The 21,484-nt window shown below is 36.3% G+C and overlaps 1 protein-coding gene across 5 annotated transcripts in view; it reads left to right on the top strand.

Moving 5' to 3' along the window:
* CCSER1 (coiled-coil serine rich protein 1) overlaps positions 1 to 21,484 on the top strand; it is a 713,303-nt gene that overhangs the window by 327,894 nt on the left and 363,925 nt on the right. For all 5 annotated transcript variants that reach the window (XM_055702311.1, XM_055702315.1, XM_055702326.1 and 2 more), the window contains exon 7: positions 6,345 to 6,422. In XM_055702311.1, the coding sequence (XP_055558286.1) occupies positions 6,345 to 6,422 (78 nt within the window). The remainder of the gene's footprint in view (positions 1 to 6,344; positions 6,423 to 21,484) is intronic.

Below are 21,484 nucleotides of genomic sequence, written 5' to 3'. Positions count from 1 at the left end.
AATGTGATGTGTCATAGTAGCAGTCCCAACTCACACAGTGACAGCCACTGACAGTCCTGCGGTACTCTTCACAAAGAAATGTTAACCCCAAAGTCATTGTCCAAATTACTTTTGAAACTATATTCTGCTTGTAGATAGAAGTGAAGTGGTTTTTTAGAGATTAATTGGAGCTGAATTTGCTGTTTGGGAAAGTAAAAGCGCCTTTCTCCTACATATTGATGGACCCTTCATCTAACCTGTGTGCCAGACAGTTATCTGACCAAGGAAACTTGTGTCTGTTTATTACAAGTCTTATAAAGGAAAGCAGGGAATAAAGATAAACCAGAGCAAAGAACAATGAAAAAGCAACATGAAAATAAAGAGCAGAAAGGAAGAGATATTTACGATTAAATATCAATATGTAGTAATATATATGTCATTTTCTGTTATAAAAAAAGATTGATTTTCCCCTCTGTATGTACTCAATTGTAAACCAACAACCTCCAATTCTTGAACCTCTTTAGAGACTTAGTTCAGTTTTCTACTTTATTTACAAATTTTAAAACATGCTTATTAAGGTGTTCTCTTTGTGCCAGCTACCAGATGTTTTATATGTTAGGTATTTTCATATTGCCATTTTTAGAAACTGAAAAGCAGATAATAAAAGTAATTTGTGCCTGGTACTTTGGTATTCTTACAGTTCTGCATTTAATTTAAGGAGAGGAGAGATAGCTACTTCAGTAAATGTAAATATTTTAGTAAATTAAATATATATAAAATATAAATTAAATAATGTGAAACTATAATCTGAATCTAAACTATTTCAAACACTGTAGCCCTGCAACAAACCATGGACTGGTTATATACTCTTTATGTTGCTTGCTGGTTATGGGCTTTGTAATTAATTTAGCCTAATTAAAAGGCTAAACCAGCATCTTTCTAGTCTGTTCTTGGAGAAACAAATACCAGTCAACAAAATATCCTTCAGCCTGATCCCTGCTTGCTGAAAAAAATAATATTGTGAAAATTTTCCATTTAATGTGTTTGCTCTGACTTCCTGAGAGCTCAGGGTCTTCTCAAATAAACAGTACTAGACATACAAATGCTGTTTGATACGTGACAGATCAGCACCTTATGTTAAAGGAGGTGAAACTTCCCACTGGCATTTTACAGCTCAGGTGATTAGCTTTGCTTAGAGTGCAAGAAAAGTCTACGCTAATCTGTCTGCCCATATACTAAATGCTGGTTGAGAATCAGTAGATAATTAAGCCCCTAAAAACTATCTACACACCGCACATACCAGCGTAAAAAGAGGTAGCAAGAAGCAGCAGCAGCTGTAATTTATGGTTTGCAGCTGCAATAGGAGCTGTGATAGCTCAGGTCAGATGCAAGAGCCATGCAGCCTTCTAAGCTACTGGAGCAGCAAGCTTTAGGCAACAGACCAGGCAAATACTGGAAAATAATAATTAAATGTCTCAGCTGATAATTGCACATATTAGTAATTAGTAAGAATAATTAACTATACTTACTAATAAAAGACAGATGAAATGAGTTTATAGATTACTACCTGGGCTGTATTCAAAGGTGTTAGAAAATAGGCCTAAACACATTTTAAGGAGTCACTTCCATTGTTACTGAGTGAGATTGCAGATGTTGGGGAGAATTAATCAAACATGGTGATGGGTGGCATATGAAAGCTCATTTCACGTGTCTGCTATTTTTTCTTATCAAAACTACTTTTTATTTTTCTGGCCTCAGTTGGTTATAGTAATTTTATTTGCAGGAAGCATATGTATCAGCAAAAACTCTTGATGACATTAAATAATATAGAAACTACAGAAATCACAGCACTCCAGAAGTGTGCAGGGGAGCATTGCACACCCTGGATAAAAAGCTGGAGTGCTTGGACTTAGGAGTTCCTGATTTCTGTCTTTATTTTTAAACAGCCCTTCATAGTTTTGAGCAAATAATTTCCCCTTCTCTTTCACTTCTGTTGATAAAATGGTATAATAATATTTAAGCACAATATTTCATAAAGGTGTTGTGCAGACTCATTAATAAATCCATTTGCAGGTCTTTGATTACCTTCAGTATACCAAAATGTCTCTACTGAGTTTTCTGACTGCACTTATTAATTTCCCAGTGCTACTCAACTTCTAGATTATAAAATGATACTTCCTGGCATAACTTGTGATACAACTAAAACTATCACCCTGAAAGTCAGTTCAACACTTATCCACTACTCCTTAGAAAAAGCTATGGAGTACACAGATTCTCTTTTCTTCAGTTATTATAATGATTTATTTGATCTCTAGCTGTAATACCCACTAAAGGTTTCTCTGTCAGAATTGACTTCTTAGATCAATAAATTGCGATACTGATCTCCGGAGAAGTCAGTGCCTGCCAGCTATCATTGCAGTGTTTACCCTTGTTGAAAAGCAGTAGTAGCAAATTAAATCAGCTGCTGTCAGTGGGTGATAGACAGTGGCTGGTCCATATTTTATGGTACAATTAACAAGGGTTGATACATAGGCCTCTTCCTAGAGAAGTTCAGATTAAAGACAAGGGCTTATAGCGAGAAACCCCCTATTTTATGAGGTGAGGTGAACTTGTTTTCATTTAAAGAACAGTTGCTAAGGACTGGAAGATGACTTTGTTTCCAAAGGAGCATGGTTTTAATAATGTGCATTTATATATACTTGATATTCTGTATTGCTGGAAAAACACTGACTACATTATCTAATCTGCGATAAGACCGTTATGGTAGTCTGTAGTTTTATGAAGCATTCTGTTTTGAGGCAGGTGTATACAAGTGGAAGAAAACAAAACCAACCACCAAACCAAGCCTGTAACTACTTTAAAACACTTCCAGAAAGAGCTGCTTTCTCTTTCATGTAGCTAACATGGTAGTAATCTGTCCTCAAGCAGTGTCCTGATCCTGGATCTCCAAACAAGATGCAGAAATGAAAAAAGGTTGTTCTGTTAGACTTATTTTCTGCCTTTGCCTCATTATCAAGAAATTTCCTGATATTTAATCACATTTTTAATATTGCTTTCCAAGGATGAATTATTGGCATGGCCTAGCCGTGACTTCATGGTACCTGTTGAGTTGCACAGTGAGGATGTTGTAATATTTAGACTGATCAGTTCTAGAAATTAGAAGAAAACTTGAGCATTGATCATTGTAATCACAGAACAATTATTGGCAAAATTCTAATAATATCCACCTGCTGGATTTTAGCAGCCTGCCCCAAATCAAAAAATGGAATAAAAACACTGAAAGAAAAGCTCACAGGGTTGTTTTTGACATGGACAAGGTATGTTTTCTAAAACTAGAATTTCTTGGTATTGAGACATTTTAAAAATAGAATTTAAATGATTAAAGCTTTGCAAATTCTCTGCCCTCCAGAACACTCGGAGATTTCCAGTGACACAGGGAAAAGTTTCAAAACCCTGGTGTGGTATCACTGTGCATCAAAAATACATTTTAAAATGTTACAGTTGCACAGCAAAGTACCACAAAATTAGGAGATGTCCTAATTTGCCTAATTTTGCCTAATATGTATAATTATGGTACAAATGATGTTTAACATCTACTACAACTTACAAGGTATGATTGTAGCCTAATGGTATAGCATCTTCTGGTTAATTTATAACTACAATCTATCAACTTTAAGCCAGACTTAAAGTGAGTGGCTGCTTTTATGAGAACAGAATTGGTTTACACAACATTAAATAAAAAGTCCTCGCTGGGTGAATTCCTTAGAGTGGTAGATTTTTTGTATGTATGGGGAGCTTTAGACTACAAAGTGTGATTATGACAAGTACCCCATGGACAGTAAATTTAGATGGGAAGTGGGATGTTGTTTGTTAATATGTCCCTTCAGGAGGACAAGCTGACAACATCTCTCAAAGCAGTGATTAGTTCGGAAGGTTTATTATTTTTTTAGTAGCTTGAGAAACAACCCTTTTGGTACTGTCTCACTCAATTCTCCACTATAATAAACTGTGTTAGCACCACTGGATTTAATTAATTTACACTGACAGAGAAGCTGCTCTGTGTTCCTTAGAGAGGAAAATTACTGAAGTTGTTGGAGGGGCCACTGAAGGTACCTATATGTGGACAGCTGTAGGCAAACACAGGCTTTTCTGCCAATGCTCCTGTCTGGCCAGACTCAAACCGTTTGCAGTCCAGAAGCTATATAGTAATTATTATCCATTAGTAGGTGTCCCTATTAATATACCCCACCTCTCAGCAGCCTTTCTAGTTCAGGCACGGTGCCACATCAGTATGGCATCCAGACCTGGGCTGGCTCTTGTCCAGTCATCAGAGAAGAGCAGATGTTTTTTCTGAGGCCATTGTGTTGATGTGCCCTGAGATGTGTCCTGAGATGTTTTATCAAAGCACCTTTGGCATCCTTGGGGCTGTTCAACCTGTCTTAGATTCCAGCTATCACTGAAGGACTTGCAGCTTGTGTAGCGTACACGTACCAATCTACTTTGCAGGTTTTCATAGGGAGGCTGTTCCAATGCGTAAAGGATTGGACTGCCTTCCTGGGCACTTCTAATTGCAAATTAGGGTGCTTGATTTGGTTTGGAAAGCAGATACTTGTCCCTGTCCCCCGTCCCTGTCCCACCCCCACCACCCTTAGTGTTTTCCTATTCTGTTGTAAATTGAAAGATGAATTGTCCTCAGCTGAACTGTTGGCTTTTGAGACAGAACATTCTCACAGAGGAGGTCTGCAGTTTTGTCTGCACTTTGAATTTAATCTAAAAGAGCTATGTTTCATTTCCTTTTAGTAAATATTATCAGCCAGTTTCCTTGAAGATTGAGTTCAGGAGTCTGTGTTACAATGTGTAATGTTTCTGAACACTAGAGCAATGGATTCAACAAAGATACTGGCTTTCTGACATGTTATAATCTCCCTTATTCCTCAGTAACTTCTCTCTTTCTCTTAGGATGGGGTCATGGTGATTATTTATTTTCTCCTTTACTTGCATCCCTTTTAGTTAGCAAGTAACTTTTGTCTTTTCAGGTATGGTATAACTGATATGTATCTAATTAAATTCATTTGTTTTCTCAGTAGGCATAAACTTAGAAGTCTGTATCCTCTATTTCAGATCTGAAATAGGGATTTCATACCCAAAATTTGGTCTCGGTTTTCATCCTGCACCGTTTGGGTGTATAAAATGTGGTATCTCTGCACAAAAATTTTCTGATGAATGAACTGTCAGAACTTCATGGGTGGAGTAGTATTCTTCACTTGCAGAACTTGGGTTTATTAAAGAGGTCATAATAGATTCATAGTGATGTGAAACCAGATATCTGATTAGATAATTGCATAAGTTGAATTCATTAAATCGTTCTGCATTGCAAATGCAAAGTGTGAAAAGGAAATTAACTGTTAGCTCATGCAGACTTGTGTTTTTGTATTCTCCATTACATCTTTTCTGCTTTATTGTTGTTGATAGTGGATTTTTTCATTTTAATACTTAAGGACTTATTTCCCAAGAAGTATCATATATTCTAGTTTTCTCCAGAACAATGTTAGTGTTTATGTTTTTAAATCCAGATGGTGCTTTTTTTATTATCATCATTCAAATTATTCAGATTTTCCACACTGCTTTTGATATCTGTTACATCTTTAAATATAATGACCATGCTAACCAGCAGATTACTGAAATATTACCTAAAAAAGAGTGGGGTTGTAGATCAATCTTTCAAAAGCATTTTAACTGAATGGGTCCATTGAAGTATACTGACTTCTTTTCTTTCTTAACTTTGCTGCTCAGTGTTTCTTTTCATATATTTGTGCTTGTTTGTAAGATGTATTGACTCATTTGAAAGTGATCTTTACTTAAACTTTGATCCAAATACTCTTCTTCCATATATTGCTTTCCTGTTAATTTTGCCTTCTAACTTTACTATTGAGCCACCCTAATGATAATGACAATGATGACAATGGTGATGCTACTAATAACAATATATGTATATTATTATATATATATGTATAAGTAACAACAATAAATGTATATCGTAGTTCTATATGAACAAATTTTTGTGTTCTGGGTTATCCTCTTATATTACTCTTTTGCAGACACTGTATTTGCGTATTTGTATGTGTTTGGGACTTTGAATGGGGAGTTAGTTTAAAATAAAGAAAATGCAATGCACTTACCCATTAGTGAAATACTTTTATTAATTAAAGGTATATACAGTACAGATTGCAGTTGCTTTGTCAGTCTAGTTCTGTTGGAATTTCAGTGTTGGTTTTGAGCTCTTTTTATTTTTTTTTCTCTCCTCTGTGAGATGATGTCCATAGAACTTGATTGGAAATGCAAACTCCTCTGTGCTTTTCTTTCAGAGTACAGACATGAGTCCAGCTAGTAGCACCACCTCACTCCCTGTCAGCCCTCTTCCTGAGGAGCCGTTATTTTTCAAGGTATAGTTAATTAATTTCATAATAAATGTGTATGAGTTTTGGCTTATCATGCTATCTGGTGGAGTATGAAGTGCTATTATCACTGCTTCCTTTTCTTTAAATTACTGTGATATCAGCCGTTGTTCTTATATATATATATATATATATATATATATATGTTCTTATATATATACCATTTTCAAGAAATACCTAGAATAAAATGTTATTGGTTTTGAGAGGATTATTTTTCTAGCAGACTAGAGCTGTAAACCATTGTTTGCGAGACTGTTTTTCTGATCCGTCTCATCTGCTGGTGATACATTTTGATATCCTGGTAATGTGTGTATGTCATTTTTCATCAACCTACTTCTCTTTATATTGCATTTCAAGTACGTTTTAATGAAACAATGATTAGTTACTGCAGAGATAGAGATGTTAAAAATATGTCAAAATACAGTTTTGGTGTAAGTCACAAGCTTTAGTTAATAATGTTAATATTAATAATAAATGATTGAATGATGTCCGCAGCTTTGTAAGGTTTAAGCTGTAAGGAACAAGTGGCTCTATGTCATTTTTTCACCTGACTTCCTGGTATCCAGCTCTGGGACACGGAATGGCCTTAGGCAGAGCCTGACTCTTGGAAGAGGGCTCCTGAGGCCACCCAAGTATTCAGAGCAGTGCTGTGGCTACAAGCAAAGTGGTCACCTTGCCAGTTGTTTGTTGAGATAAGGGAGAGTGAACCTGGGTTTTCAGCACCATTGTTTCAAACGTGTGTCATAATATGGACAAAGTTACGCTGACAGGAACATCCCTTTTAAAATTTCCCCTTTCCCCAGTAAGTTTCTGCCTACTGTATGAAAACAATTAGTAGCTTGAGCTGTGCTTTCAGTTGCTTTGTGATAATGCTGAATTAAAGTGAGGAAGTAGAATTAATGAGGTTTGGTGATGTAAAGTTTGCATCTCTCCTACACATGCCTTTAGCAGAGGAAATGCCAGCCTTCTTCAGACCTGGCCAATCTCATATTATTTTTTTTTCCCCATATTTTGTATATCTGTGCAAGACTTGTACCCTACAGTTCACAATCAGCTAGCTAGCCAGCTGATTCCTGTTACTAGAATGGTTAAGGACTGTGCTTGCTCAGTGGTGTAATCAGTGGAGGTACAGATGGGATACCTGTGGTCAGCTGTTCACTGATTCTCATTCCTCTTTTGGGGTTAAATGTTTTCAAGACGCCTACCTCTTAATCAGATTTGGCTGACATTGAGCAATCTTGTGCCAGGATACTGGAGCACACACATCTTTTTTCCTTGGAATACCACATTAAATGCACATTGAAGTCTACTCAACTTTATAAGGCAGGTTCAGTAGTTATTGTTTCTTCCTGTGCCTGGGAAACCACTAAGATATAAAGAAATGGGCTGGTTAGCTTAGATAAAAGCGTAAGAGGTAAGAAAATCTAACTTGAAATATTTACAATAAACTCTCATGCTTAAATTCTCAGCTGAGGTAAGCAAACAGTGCTCTGCATCAGGAGAACTCTGACAAATACACTGTAGTGCCTTTATTTTTAAAGGTAACAGTGCTTGTATAGGTCAAAATGGGTTGTAAATTACTTCTTTGGAGTGGAATAGTTGCTCTAATAAGAAAAATGGAGGCATTTCTTCATATTAAAAGTATCTTTCCTTTATACTTTATAGTAGAAAATGGTACAAGAGACGGGGGGAGGGAAAGGCAGAAAGCATTATTTAATCTTTCATTTTCAGTCAATTTTCAAAATGGGAAACATTTTCTTTTGGAATTCAAGTAAAATGGAGTTGGACCAGGAATAAGTCAAATACATCTCACAGCCAATGTCCTTAAGTAGAAATAAAAGTAATATAAAATGCAACTGTTTCTGTTATTTCTCCCTGACTTACTCCAAGAGAGAGCAATATTGTTCCAGTAGTAATGTGAATGACTGGTTTTACAAGCCGTAACCCTCTGCACATACTGTCAGTCTATAATAATGGCTTTTGATGATGGGATGATGCATTTCCCTTAGCAACATAATAATAACCTTTCCCACCTCCTTGCTGTAGAAATAAAGATTGAAAAAGAAATTCCGTTCTGTGGTTCTGAAAACACAGGTGTAACGAAGCAGGGCAGTATAAACGCTGCATCTCTTTGGGATAGTTGAAGATCTCTGAGCTAATGAGCTTTTATTTTAGACTGTGAGATGAAACCAAGCCCCTGTTCTCAATCGTTCCTGGTTTTATACCAAGAAAGAGAACTGCCCTTTCTTGGATTTTTTCAATTAATCTTAAAAAGTAAGTCTGTATTTCTGCATAAAGAATATAAATCCTGTCATCATACACTTATTACATCTAAATTCACCAAAGCAGATCCCTCTGATTTTTAATCCCACAGGATATGTGCTCTATAAATATGCAGGAGAACCTAAGCTTGTTGAAAAATATTTTAAGATTTTGAATGTAAGGAAAGTTGAAAGCAAGATTCCATGGGAATGCTTGCATGTTGCATCTCAGCTCTGGTAACACTGAACTCTGCTACCATTTTGCAGTATATCACACATGCTGTGATGTGCAGCACTGCTAGAAAGATCCAAATATGTGAAACCATACTCAGGAATAATTTGGAGGAAAGCCTTTTCCAGTACAGCAAGAGATACTCCACCTGGGTCCATTGTATACCATTATTTTAAAGAAATCATTATGTTGTATTTATGTTGAGACACTACTTTTAGAGAAGTCTCAGTGATACCTAGCAAAAGGAATATAAAACAATTGAGTAATAAATAAGGGTAGCCAAATTCCAGTGCTATTTAATCCTAAAAGCAACCCTGAAAAAATAAAAACATAAATGTATCATTAATGCCATTCAGTAACCTTCACTCGTAACTGTTGTAAATAGTGAAATAGCCATGGAATTTGGTTTTGCTCAAGGAAGGAGAAACTTTGCACAGTAGCCAGAAGTGCAACTAATTTTTCATGTGGCTTTGGGTTTCCTTCACCCTATGGAGTCAGCAACACACACACACTTGAAGCAGTCTTCCCTAGCCATGCTCTTTGAACTTAGAAAATGATCCTCTTCAGACACGTATGCAGACAGTGCACTTTTGAAAAGCTTTTCTAAACCAATTTTTGACAAAATACTTATAGTTATTTCTTTTTATTGGGGGTTATTTTTAAGTCAAATTCCAGCTTTCAATCCTCTGTTGTTTTCTGTGGTTAAAGCTATTTAAAAAAGCAAGCTCTTTTCCCATATTATGTGAAAAGTTTATTTCTTCTTTCACAAAAGAACATCATCTTTGTTGGTGGTTTTGCACTTAAACTTTTCTGTAGGGAGGCTCTTCCTTTGAACAGATGTTTATCCTTCTGTCCCTGTGTGATATGTCTTGAAGAATTAGAGCCTTACCTTGTGGAAAAAAGTTATGGCACAGTTGAAAAAATTTCAGAATTAAGAATTTGAAATACAGCAGAGCAGAATGGTATTTGTCGTGCAACCTTAACTCAAGTGTTATTCTATGTTATAATAGCAAAACTGACTTTTAATTATGACTATATCTGTGCTGATAGACTGTAATTAAAAATAATCTTGCCTTTCATTTAGAAGATCAGTGAAGGAGGGGATATTTTTGAAAGGTCAACTTACCAAGCAATGTCTCATCTATTTTTTAGAACCTGTTCCTTTCTCCTACTTATTATACTGTGCTCGATTATAATATTATTTTATTATTTTAAAAATTATTCTAAAATACAGTAAAAGCCACTTAATAAGGGATCTGTGACAGCCATTTAGTACATAAGATATCTAATAATCTAATATTACATAATTATACATATTCTGTTATAATGAGCATCAGTCTCACTGGTTATTAGCCACAACCAAGTTGTAAATAGTAGCCACATTAGTAATTTATTATAGCAATGTTTGATTACATTTTAATGCTGTGATTAATCTCAGCTATGCTTTACTAGCTGACATTAAACATCAAAAAAAGTCCTTACATTCTTTCTTTTGTTCTTTGAGGGAGCTGAGAATTTCCTTCAGCATTTATTAAATTACCGTGTTCTGTCTTGTGTAATTAATACTCTTCATGCTAGTTCCCTGAGTGAGAAATGGCAGTGCCAGCACAAGAGGCAAAAACTAACAGTCCTTTAGCAGTGTTACCACTGCTATAGGTCTAATAAGGTATAGATTTATGCTAAATTAGGTCTATTCTAATAGTTCTACCACTCGTCCTGCAGCTCTACAGGCTCTGTAAATGCAGATCTTTACAGTCACTAAGGGGCATGAGTCTGGAAGCTCATGACATTTGTGCTTACAACTTCAACATGAGATAAATTTTCCATCTGGTCAATAATATTATTTTGACTGCAGATGTTTGGAATAATCAATATGGCAGTTGCAGTACTAATCACTGGTTAGCAAGTGACTTATCTTTGAGAGTGTGACTTTTCATGTCTAGCTGAGGAGTGAGGTCTTGTCCTAACTGAGCAACAATGACAACAACTTGGGCCTGTATTTCAAAAAGCTTCTTATGCTAGTTGACACACAGCCAACCTATTTACCCTCTCTTCCTTAAATGTACTATTTCCAATATTTTAAGTATTTGCTGGCACTTCTTGGATTAAGACCATTTTGATATATTGTTTCTTTTTGTTTTCAAAACAGACTTTAAAATAATCACATAGACATTATGACCCATGGGCAGATACAAGTTAGGGTTCAGTGATCCTCTTTCATGAGCTGGAGGCCTCATTAGCTCTTGTCCCTCTCATTCCACCCTCCACCTGAATTTCTGCTTCCACAGAGCAGCATGTAAGCTCTGAAGCCTCTGCGTTTTTTTGTTTGTTACTGAAATATTTTTGGTATTTGTACTAAAGTGAATAGCATTATGGAAGTATGACTCACTCAATCCCACCTCTTCTAATCTGCCGCCCCAGTCTCCAGCAAATTTTAAACCAGTCTGTCATCATTCTTCAGTGGTTTAATTGATTCCTCCCACTCTTAACTTTTATATCCTGTATCAGTATTCACTCTTTCTATGACTTCTTATGTTTTACTGGTGTAGCACAGACTTCCAAAAGTTTCATCATCACAGCGGCTTTCTGCCTTTGATGAAAGCCTTCAATTTTATTATTTCTGAGAAGACTTATACATCTGATTTGTTTCATACTCTCCATCATCGTACTATACGAGATCTACAAAAGCACTGAAATTATTCTGTAGGTAGGAGTGAGAAGCACGTATTATGGGTCCTGTTGCAAGAAGTATCTGTGCATCTATTCACTCTCTTTTCCCTTTTCTCAGTAGCTTTGTACAGTTTTCCAGAGGAAGAAGGCTCTGCCAGCAAGTCTCTCTGAGTAGAACCACATCACCTGTTTCATGAGGAATATTTCTATCAGCTCATCCAGTGGGGAGGGGATGTGGCTGTGAAATTCTTCTCCTAAACTTTGACTGATACAAAGTGGAATGACAAAGAATAACATCATCAAAACAGAGCTTAATGGAAGGGGGGGGGGGGGAAAAAAAAAAGCTTGTCTATGTATATACTTGCCCATTTTCCCCTGACCTAATAATTTGTTTCAGGTCTTAGTTTATCCTGGCCTGTAAATTGAGTCTGGGAAACAAGTTATCTCACTCCCAACATACTCTTTGTCTGCCATTGATTCTGACTTCTTGGTCTTGTTGAAAATGCACTACCTTTGTGGGCAGATTTGAACGTGTCTTTATGTACCTTGTGTGCATCCACTGAAAAAGCTGTCCTGTACACTGTGGAACCAGAAATGTCTACCTTTTCCTACAGGTTTTTAAAGGAGGACATACAAAAGACAATGGAGCTACTGTATAATCTAAAAATACTGTTATACAATTTTAGGAATACTGTATGTGAGTTAATCATTCAGGTTATGTTACAGGGAACTATGCCTGTATTGCTTGTTTTCTTTCTGCCTATGAGCTTTGAGCTGAAATTCAGGCAGAGCTGCCTGCCTTTTCCAGATTTTGTGAACATGCATTTTCCTTTCTTTTGTTATGTTTTCCTGAATTTATTGAAACTTTCTGCATAAAGTGAGGGTTATTTCAATATTTCAAAATTGAAAGCCATTGGCTTAGGCAAAATTGATGCTTTTAATGCTATAAATTCAGTTATTTTCTCAGTGACCCACATACAGAAAAATTATTAATATCATTCTTACTAAAATCTCCAAAAGCAACCAGAAGCAGAGATGATCCTTCAACCAAAGGTATGCAGAATGATTATCTTTTTTTTTTTTTCAGTTAACAGGGTTTCCAGCATAACTTAAAAATTAATATAATCAGTACTACAAGGCTAAGTATTAGGTTCCTTCCCTCAGGCAGACATGCACTCACACAGTGAATTCTGATACATACCTAGATCATAAGTTTTTCCTGCTGAGTACTTGATATCTAAGATTAAAAAAAATCATAAAACTTGTAGCATTACAGGTTGCTGAAAACATGTTATCACTAAGACTATGAAAAAGTATTTTCTTTAAGGTCTGTGGGAGGATCCTGACATCCCCAGTAAGAGCACTTAAAGTTCTTCGTCCTAATCATCTTAATGCAGACGGTAAATCCTCCTGATTCCCCCTTGGCTAGGGACCAATAGGCTTAACTAAATGTCGGGGAGGACTTTGGCATTTGGAAAATATGATGAGCATTCTTTTAGTGAGCAGAGTTATTCCAAGGGGTTTGGAGTGAAATACTGTTTAAATCAATGGTACCATGCCCATTGACCACAGTGGCATATGCCTTCAGGTCATGAATGGCATGGATTCTGTCAGAGGCATCGATTACTTTAGAAGTGAAAATATAAATCTGTGCTGACCATTTTAACCCCATCAATCATTTCAGAGTTGAAAATGTAAATCCGTATTGACCATTCTAACTGAGGTGTATTTTTTGTGGTTGTATTGTTGTGAGATAAGATTGGAGCGTTTTCATGAATTTCATTCAATATAATTAAAATGTAGAACTGTTTGCAATGCAAGAAGTTATTTAATAATAATGGTCCAGTTTCCAGTATGTGTTAGAACAGTAGATGTTTTCTTCCTAGAATAAAAGAACTGGGGACTTGCAAATGTTTCCTCCATCTCAGATGAGTATTCTCACAGTAGCAGATCGTCTCTTTCTTGCCAGTGATTGCATTTTTCATCTAGAGAATCTCTGAAAGGCACTTGCATAGAAACTTCACATGTTTTTGAAAAGTTTCAGCTTTGTCAAACAGAACTTTTCAAATGGAAAACATCCCTTAAAAAGTTTGACTCTTCTGTTAAAATGTGCAAAAAAACTTTCTCGTACGTATATAGACATAGACTATATATGTCTAAATAGTAATGTTAATGACCCAGCCACATGTTTTCAAACATAATCCTTACTGTAGGAAATACAGGGTTGGCATTTTGAAATTCTTATCAAGTTGGATGTCTCGGAAGTACAGCACTAAAAATAACTGACTGATTTTGGTAATGCTCTCCTAGAGTTTAAAGAGACAGATATTTTGGTTAACAATTTAGACAGCTTTTAAGGAGAGGGGGATATATTCTGTTAATTTTAATCACCTGAAATTAAAGGCAGGATTTAATTGCTGAAACACAGACACCTTGTGCCACTTCAGAAACCCAGTTGTATCTTGCCTTTTCTCCAGCTGCCTTTCTAGTAGAGCAAAGTACTGAGAGGTAACAAATGCTGCTTTACTGTAGTTTGTTTTTTGTTGTATTCCTAGGGTGTTGGGTTTTTTTATGTTGAGTTTGTCTTTTCGTCATGCTGTGTGTCTCTGTAAGTTATAACCTCCCTTCAAACCGTGTATTTATACTGGGCTGTTTAAATTTGCTGAGAAAATTGGCTTGTCTGGGAGGCTTTGATTGTGTGATACAACTGCACTAGATGACTTACAGTGTTTGGTTGGGACTTCCTAAATGCTGTTCTTCCCACCAACCCATGCATGGCTGCATAACATTAAATCTAGTTCTATGTGGAAAAAAATATTTTCCCTGTATTTAAATATTAGAACTATAACAAGGTTATAGTATTATTGAGGTAAGTCCTTTCTGAAAGGTGTGATATACTCTTGATTTTTAAGCCTTATCATGTACATTCCGCTTACTCTCTGCCCTCTTCCTTGCTTCCAGCACAGTTCAGTACACGGTTGATTGGTAATGAAATGTATTGGTGTATTTAAGGTGACCTTTTGATGTGTCATCATTTGTTCAAGAATCATCAAGTTGTCTTTTGCTTTTTTACACTGTTTTTTACAAAATAGGACAAGTAAAAGGACATCTTTGTTGAAACATTCTGAAGTGTGGCTGAATGATCCGGTTCTTAATAGCGGTCCAGGAAAGTTGTGTCTCACCACATGTGTAAAATAAGAAATCTATTTATTCAGACTTCCTCCTTTATCAGTGATTAATAACAGTCCTGAAAGATACTGGAGATGGAGAAAACTAAATGTGTCAGTTTTATCTCTTATTAAAATGTTAAAGCCCTAGTCTCTAGGCTGTGGGTATGTTGCATTGTTTTCATGGGGAACACGTATAGGAAAATACCGTTCCTACTTCAAGTACCTTATAGATAGCTGTGACAAAAAAAAAAAAAAAAAAAAAAACAAACCAAAACCCACTATAGTTTTTAGATAATAAAAATTTGTAAACACTTTTATAAAAAACAGATGTAGAAATGATTAATTTACAAATTGCTGTTTAGAAAAAAAAAAAGTAAAAGGAAAGAAAGAGCGCTGCCTTCATGGTTGAGAGAGTAGATGAGCGGGAAGTAAAAAGGCCCATAAACAGACTTAGTCACTTGATTCTGACCAGGTGAATAATGAACAAAATATTCTGCAGATAGTCTGACAAATTCAGAGGGAATACATGAACTGAGGAAGAAACTTATTTTTTCTTTTTTCTTTGATTTGATAACTTCAAGCAAAGATAAATGCTATAGATGAGAAGAAATAACAGTTTTGGTTTGGATGATGTTTTATGGTGTTTGAAGCATTCACAGTTATGAGGAGAAGAGCTGTACGCTGTTATGGGTAACCTTGTGATAGGTTTTGGTGTTTCAAACAGGACTTCTGAAAAATTAAATCAAAGCTAATGAGGTCATAGTGGAAAGCAGTTCTCCTAAAGTACATGACAGATTGTGGACATGTCTGATTCTCAGATCTGTATCTGTAAAACTTGATGTTTGTCTGCTGTCATAAAAGGCAGCTTTCCTCTGGGATAAAATGATCATTTTGCTTCATAGGATCTGGCTTTGTAGTTAATTGTCAAGAATTTTTCATCTTGGTATGAGCAGAGAACAACATTTATGTTCAAATAATTGTAGGTTTTGGTAGGATTAAGATTAGCAAAGGCATTGCAGATCAGGGTATACGAACAATGAATGGGTAGGTATCCTTAAGTACAGAACTGAAGATTTGAAAAGGGGTAGGAGAAATCCTTTTCCATTGATGCTGAGTCCTTAAGTTCCTAGATAGCAGATAAAAAAAATCATCACTGAGAGCAGCATGGTTGCTCATTGTTAGGAGTAGGGAATGACAGGGACCTCCTGCCAGTTCTTTATTCTTGTAGTATTTACTCTCAGCAGTATTGTATAGTCCCAACTGTAATTTAATTAAAGTCACCTTAGCGCTGGCTTTTCATCCCCGAACGGTTCTGTTTCTCTGCTGTCTGATTAGCTTCATTGCTTGAAATCAACTTTACCGTTTGCTGCAACTGCTATATTTCTGGATGTGGTCAGTAACCAAGAAAGGAATGAACAGGCGTGATTGATTTTATCTTTTTCCCCCTCACGTGGCAGGATCCTTCCAAAACACAGTGAAGTTTCGTATTTATGTGAAAGGGAGAAGTACATAATGCTTTGTGTGACTGTACAGAGCAAATCTTTGGTTTTGGTGCTTTAAAAAGATGCTTAAATAGCCAGTTTATTTCAATAAACTGGTAGAAATGAAGTTCAGGGTAAAAAAAATAAATGTTTATCTAAAACTGAACAAAGGGAAGATTGGATCTGAGGAATAAAAAGTTGTTTTCAAGGCCAATTAAATATCAATAAAATATGAAGTTTTTACTAGCAACTTCAAACAAATACTTGCTAAAGTTTTTCTGTTTGTTTCGCTAAAATACCTGGAGCCTCACCTCTTTCACAGATACGTCTGCATCAAATTCCAAATCCTTAGGAAACATGCACTAACTGAAAATCCGCAGGGTATAATTATGTGTCTTGTAAAAATTACATGGAATTAAAACATGAAAAAAAGATAAATGGGAAGACAACTGGTGACAATGAACGTTTATAATAAAGTAGTTAATTTGGCAGGCCAGTGTTAAAGAATTTAGGAGTTTCACACACACACAAGTTAACTATTTTTTTAGTGCTATGAGAGAAAAAATTTAAAGACATTAAATATTGTTTGTGCTGGCATTGCAGCTGTGAAGTAGCATGAATATAGGGTACTGTTTGAGAGAGGAACTAGGAATATAATGTTGACTTACTATTTTTTCTGAGTGATTGTTTGGATTCTATAGGTCAGGTTTTTTCGATCAAACTTTCAGCCTCTTTAGCCATAAAATAAGTGTTCCTGGATTTGCAAGCTCAACAGGCCAGCATCTTTCTGCAAGTAGTTCTTGCTGTGTGTTTGCTCCTCTGTCCATAATGTGCTGCATAAGCACTGAGCAGCACTAAGAGAAGGGATTTTGTGGAAAGTTTGTCAAACCTGACCACTTGAACGCTAGTTGTCATATCAATACAGAATAAAATTTGGATGAGAAACAGTTTTTCTGTTCCATGGAAGTGTCAAACATTTCAGGACATTCTCATGTTCTGCACAGGTATAAAATAAGATCATGTGCAGTGTCACTCGGCCATCCCTAGTTATAAGCAGCAAAGCCTTTAGGTGTGATAGTAAGGTATTTGTCATAATTAGAAGTGACCAAAATGGTACTTGTAGCTCTGAATATCTTCATTATTTTGCTTTATGCTCTGCTATATTCTTGAAAATGCTCCTTCAATTGCAAGTTTGTATATTTGATGTTCATTGCCGTGCTTATAAACATTTAAAAATAATAATAAAGACAGGCCTTAAAGTTATTAATCCTTTAAGCCATTTGTTTCAGTCTCCTCTTTTGAATACCTTTATCCTCTCTCCCTCTACAACCACAGAATGGTTGATTCCAGTACTTTTCATCTGATTTCCATAATTGTTGCCAGTGATGCGTGAGGATGAATTCAAATTTGTTAGCAAAATGAGAATTCCTTATGATGACAAGAAAAACCCCACAGAATTATTCTGTCCATAAATTAAACCAATGTTATTATTTGGTTTAATCTATTTTATAAAGCGGTATGCACCTTTTAGAAAGGGGTCCTTGGAGTAAATGAAATTAATTGGGGAAAAAATCAACAGATATTATGAAGCTGTGTCATCCCCCCCCCCCCCCCCTTCTGTATCAGTACTGCAATCCTATAAATGGTACTCATAACATCTAGATATCTTCAGCATGCAAAACTGGGGGGACTGATAATCATAAATATCAACTAATTCTGAGGTGCGGAGGCTCTTGCAAACACTCATCTTTCTAAGACTCCTGTAGGATGAAGGGGAATTGTTATCTTCCTTTCAGAGAAAGAGGCTTGAGGTATTACCACTGTATTGGTGATACTGCAGGCTATTCAGCTCTCAGCCTGGGGAACTGATTCTGCTTTTCCTGGTTTCAATTTTCAGCTGTTAGGTATTCCTCACCAACCTGTGTCTTACTCAAAGGGCTGAACTTCCCATTCAAAACAAGAATTCTGCAACTCCTTTGGTACCCAAACCAGGAAGCCAAAACCACACTGCAAACAGATCTTCCCATTCAAACTCATTTGTAGGAAACTATAATTTCTTTTTCAATGAAGAAGTGGTATGTGAGGAATGGTAATTATATTTTAAGATAACTTTCAATTCCATATAGTATTAAACAGATAAGTAATTGTAACTATGTGACATGTCAGTTCTCTGTGTAATACTAAAAATTCTTTGCTTATAGGAATGGAAAGATATCTTGAGAAAACTGTTTTCCAGCTTGCATCACTTTATTCCATGGGAAATGTGGAATGTTAAACATTCCTTTGCCCAGTTCTTGTTGTTATTTTCTATCCACAGAGGTCTTTCCATGTCACACGGCAGGCATTTGCTGAAAAACTTTAGTCAGTCTTCTGCCACAAGTGTCCATTTGTTTGCAATCCATTCTCTAATATTTTTGTAAACGCCTTTGTGGTTTGTGGAAGTGGTAGTTGTTCACCTATTTGTAGGAATATCTTGCATACCTCCATGAATCATTCGAAGCAGCAGCGTAGGTGAGCTTTGCGATGCAGTTAGCTTAAAAGAGTATTCCCAGAAGGGTGCAAAAAGGCAAAACTAACTGAGGCAAGTGTGCACCTCACTGGGGAACAGTTTAACTTAAATTGGCTTATGATTATGATTTAAAGTGCATCAGATGTTCTGTGATATATCAAAGAGGTTGCTTTCTGATTGTCCAATTGCAGCAGCTTCATCTCTTCAGACTGTATTGGCAGGGTGAAAAATATAACTAAACATGATGTTGTGAACTAGAGTACAGCTGATCACTTTGTCGGGTGTTTGTATGCTTCCAACTGTTGGTAATTGTCAGGAGAAAGGCAGGAAAAATGTGATTGCAAAGAAAGGTGGCATTTAATGTCAGCGTGAATCTAATGGCAGAGAAACAAGTAGTCAAGAAACAGTGATTTGACTTAAGTCAACAGAAGATCAGAAGCAAACAAAGCACCGGCTCTGTATTTGGAGAGCTCGGTATGGTGATTCTGTAGGCTCTTCAGGCCAGAGGTTTGAGACTTGTTATTTCACACAGCAAGAGCCAAAGTCTGAGCCCTGCAGTTTCAGTCTTCCTAGGCAGTCAGTTGTGCCAAAAGTGTCCAATTCAGATGGATGGATGGATGGACAGATGGATGGGTAACGTCAGATGGACCATGCCACTTCTCTCCTGTGTAATGAGGGAATGATGCCTCCCCAGGTCTCTAACAAAGCATAATATGTGCACTGTGGGGCACCACGGACCTGTAGTTTGGACCAGTGGCTGAAGTATTAATCAAAATTACCATCCAAATCAACGTGACTAATGTTCTACTTTGTACCTGCATTAAATTAGTCTGAAGGCAGATTAATATATGAGATAGTGTTAACCTGACTTTTCTACATTATGAAACTCGGAGCGCTGCCAGGGAAATTTATCAAAGGGTTCAGCTGAAAAGATATCCCTCAAGGTATACAATATACATAAGCATTGCTGTGCTACTTTTCAGCCATACAAGCCTGTAACCGGCAATATTTCTTTTGCAGTTGAGATATAGTTTTTGTGAGATCATCTTAAGTTTAAGAATGGTTAAAGGAAGTTACCTGTGAGTCCTTCGGGTTAAGGAAGTACAGTTTCTTTAAATTAATCAAGTAGCATCTTCATCCCTTGGTATGTGGGTGTCATGGCAGTGGAAATAAAAACCTGACTCTCATGCTGTGGCTAATGGAGCATTAGGCTGTTGAGCAAAACCAAGCATTTGGCAGCATAACCGAAATGTTTACAACCAAGATGTTTAGTGGAATTAGCCAATTGTTAGGTTAAATCAACAGAAGCCATCTTTCTTTGCACTGCATGAATTCAGTTTATCAGGTGTCTTTTCTCCATCTGTTTTTTTCCCTGTCTTGTCTTACATAACAGCATGTTCATCATTTCACCCTCTTGACTCGGTTTTATCTTTATGATATCAACTTTTACAGAACGAAATTATTGCACAAAATACCAAATGGCTAACACTAGAAAATCTCTCCTCTATAAATATTTTACTTTAAAAAGGGTTCAGATACAGTCCGCAATGCGACATTTGATGATAATGCTGTTTTTAAATAAAAAAATTTGAATGGTATATGGTGAGAAACACTGCTAATGTGAATAGAGGGGAGTATTTCTTTTGTGCCATTGTGAAAAGATGTTGTGAAAAATCAGAGCATCTTAGGAAATTTTAATGTGTCATTCCAGCTTCTTGTATTGACATTTACTCCTTCTCAGTCCTTTAGGCAACTGAATTTTAAAAAGTAAGAATTTGGGGGCTTGTTGGGATTTTTCTGGAGAGCTGCTTGTTATTTCCTACTGCGATTCTTTTGGTCGCAGTGTAGCCTTGTCCCCAGTGGTGGTGTTAGGAGTGTCCTGCAGAGCAGGTTGAGCTCCACTTGTTATGCTGTTGTTCAGCAAAGAGGAACACACTCAATGCTCTAGACAAATTGTGATAGCTGTTTCTGATATTAAAACCATTTTGCATGAAAATGAGTATTTACAGGTATTACGGCGGTATAAACAAACAGCAGTAATGCCACATACTTCAAAGAAACACCTTACAGAAATTACTGACATTTATTTAAACTGCAACTCTAGCTATAAAGTTATTTAAAAACACCGAATAAACGTCTGATAGACAAAATGAGTACAAAAGAGATTTAAAAAGGTATGAAGCTCCAGTCAATTACCTAGGAATATGACAACATTACAGACTTAGCAGAATGATATACTTGTGAGGATAATATTGTTTGTATGACAGCTATCATCTCGCTAGGAAGAGTCAACTAAGAGTCGCCCACTGATATTTTAAAACTCTATTTAAAAGCTCATATTGTTAACTGTTACATTCCTGTTCTGAAGAAGGATATAGGAAGCATTAATAGATCTGCATAACTTCCTACGTAATTTTTTTAGGAGTATCAGCTCTTATTTATATGCCAGATGGGAGCACTGTAAGAACAAGCCTATAAGCCAAGAAAAGCTAGTAGACTCCTCAGATGAACAGAGTATGTGGTCACTAGGAGAAAGCATGTGTCATCAAGTCATATTAGCTAATATGATACTCAGCAGGTGATAGATACAAGTTCATTTCTGATTTGTCTTTTATATGCCCTGTAGTCCCACTTGGTTTAACTCATTATCTTACTTTTCTTTTTGGGGGCTGGAAGAGGTCTGTATCTAATGAATTGCAAATGATCAAGAATTACCCAGGAGAAGTA

Source organism: Falco cherrug, chromosome 1 (assembly GCF_023634085.1).
Source record: "Falco cherrug isolate bFalChe1 chromosome 1, bFalChe1.pri, whole genome shotgun sequence".
NCBI lineage: Eukaryota > Metazoa > Chordata > Aves > Falconiformes > Falconidae > Falco > Falco cherrug.
This window is presented reverse-complemented; position numbering and strand designations above follow the sequence as displayed.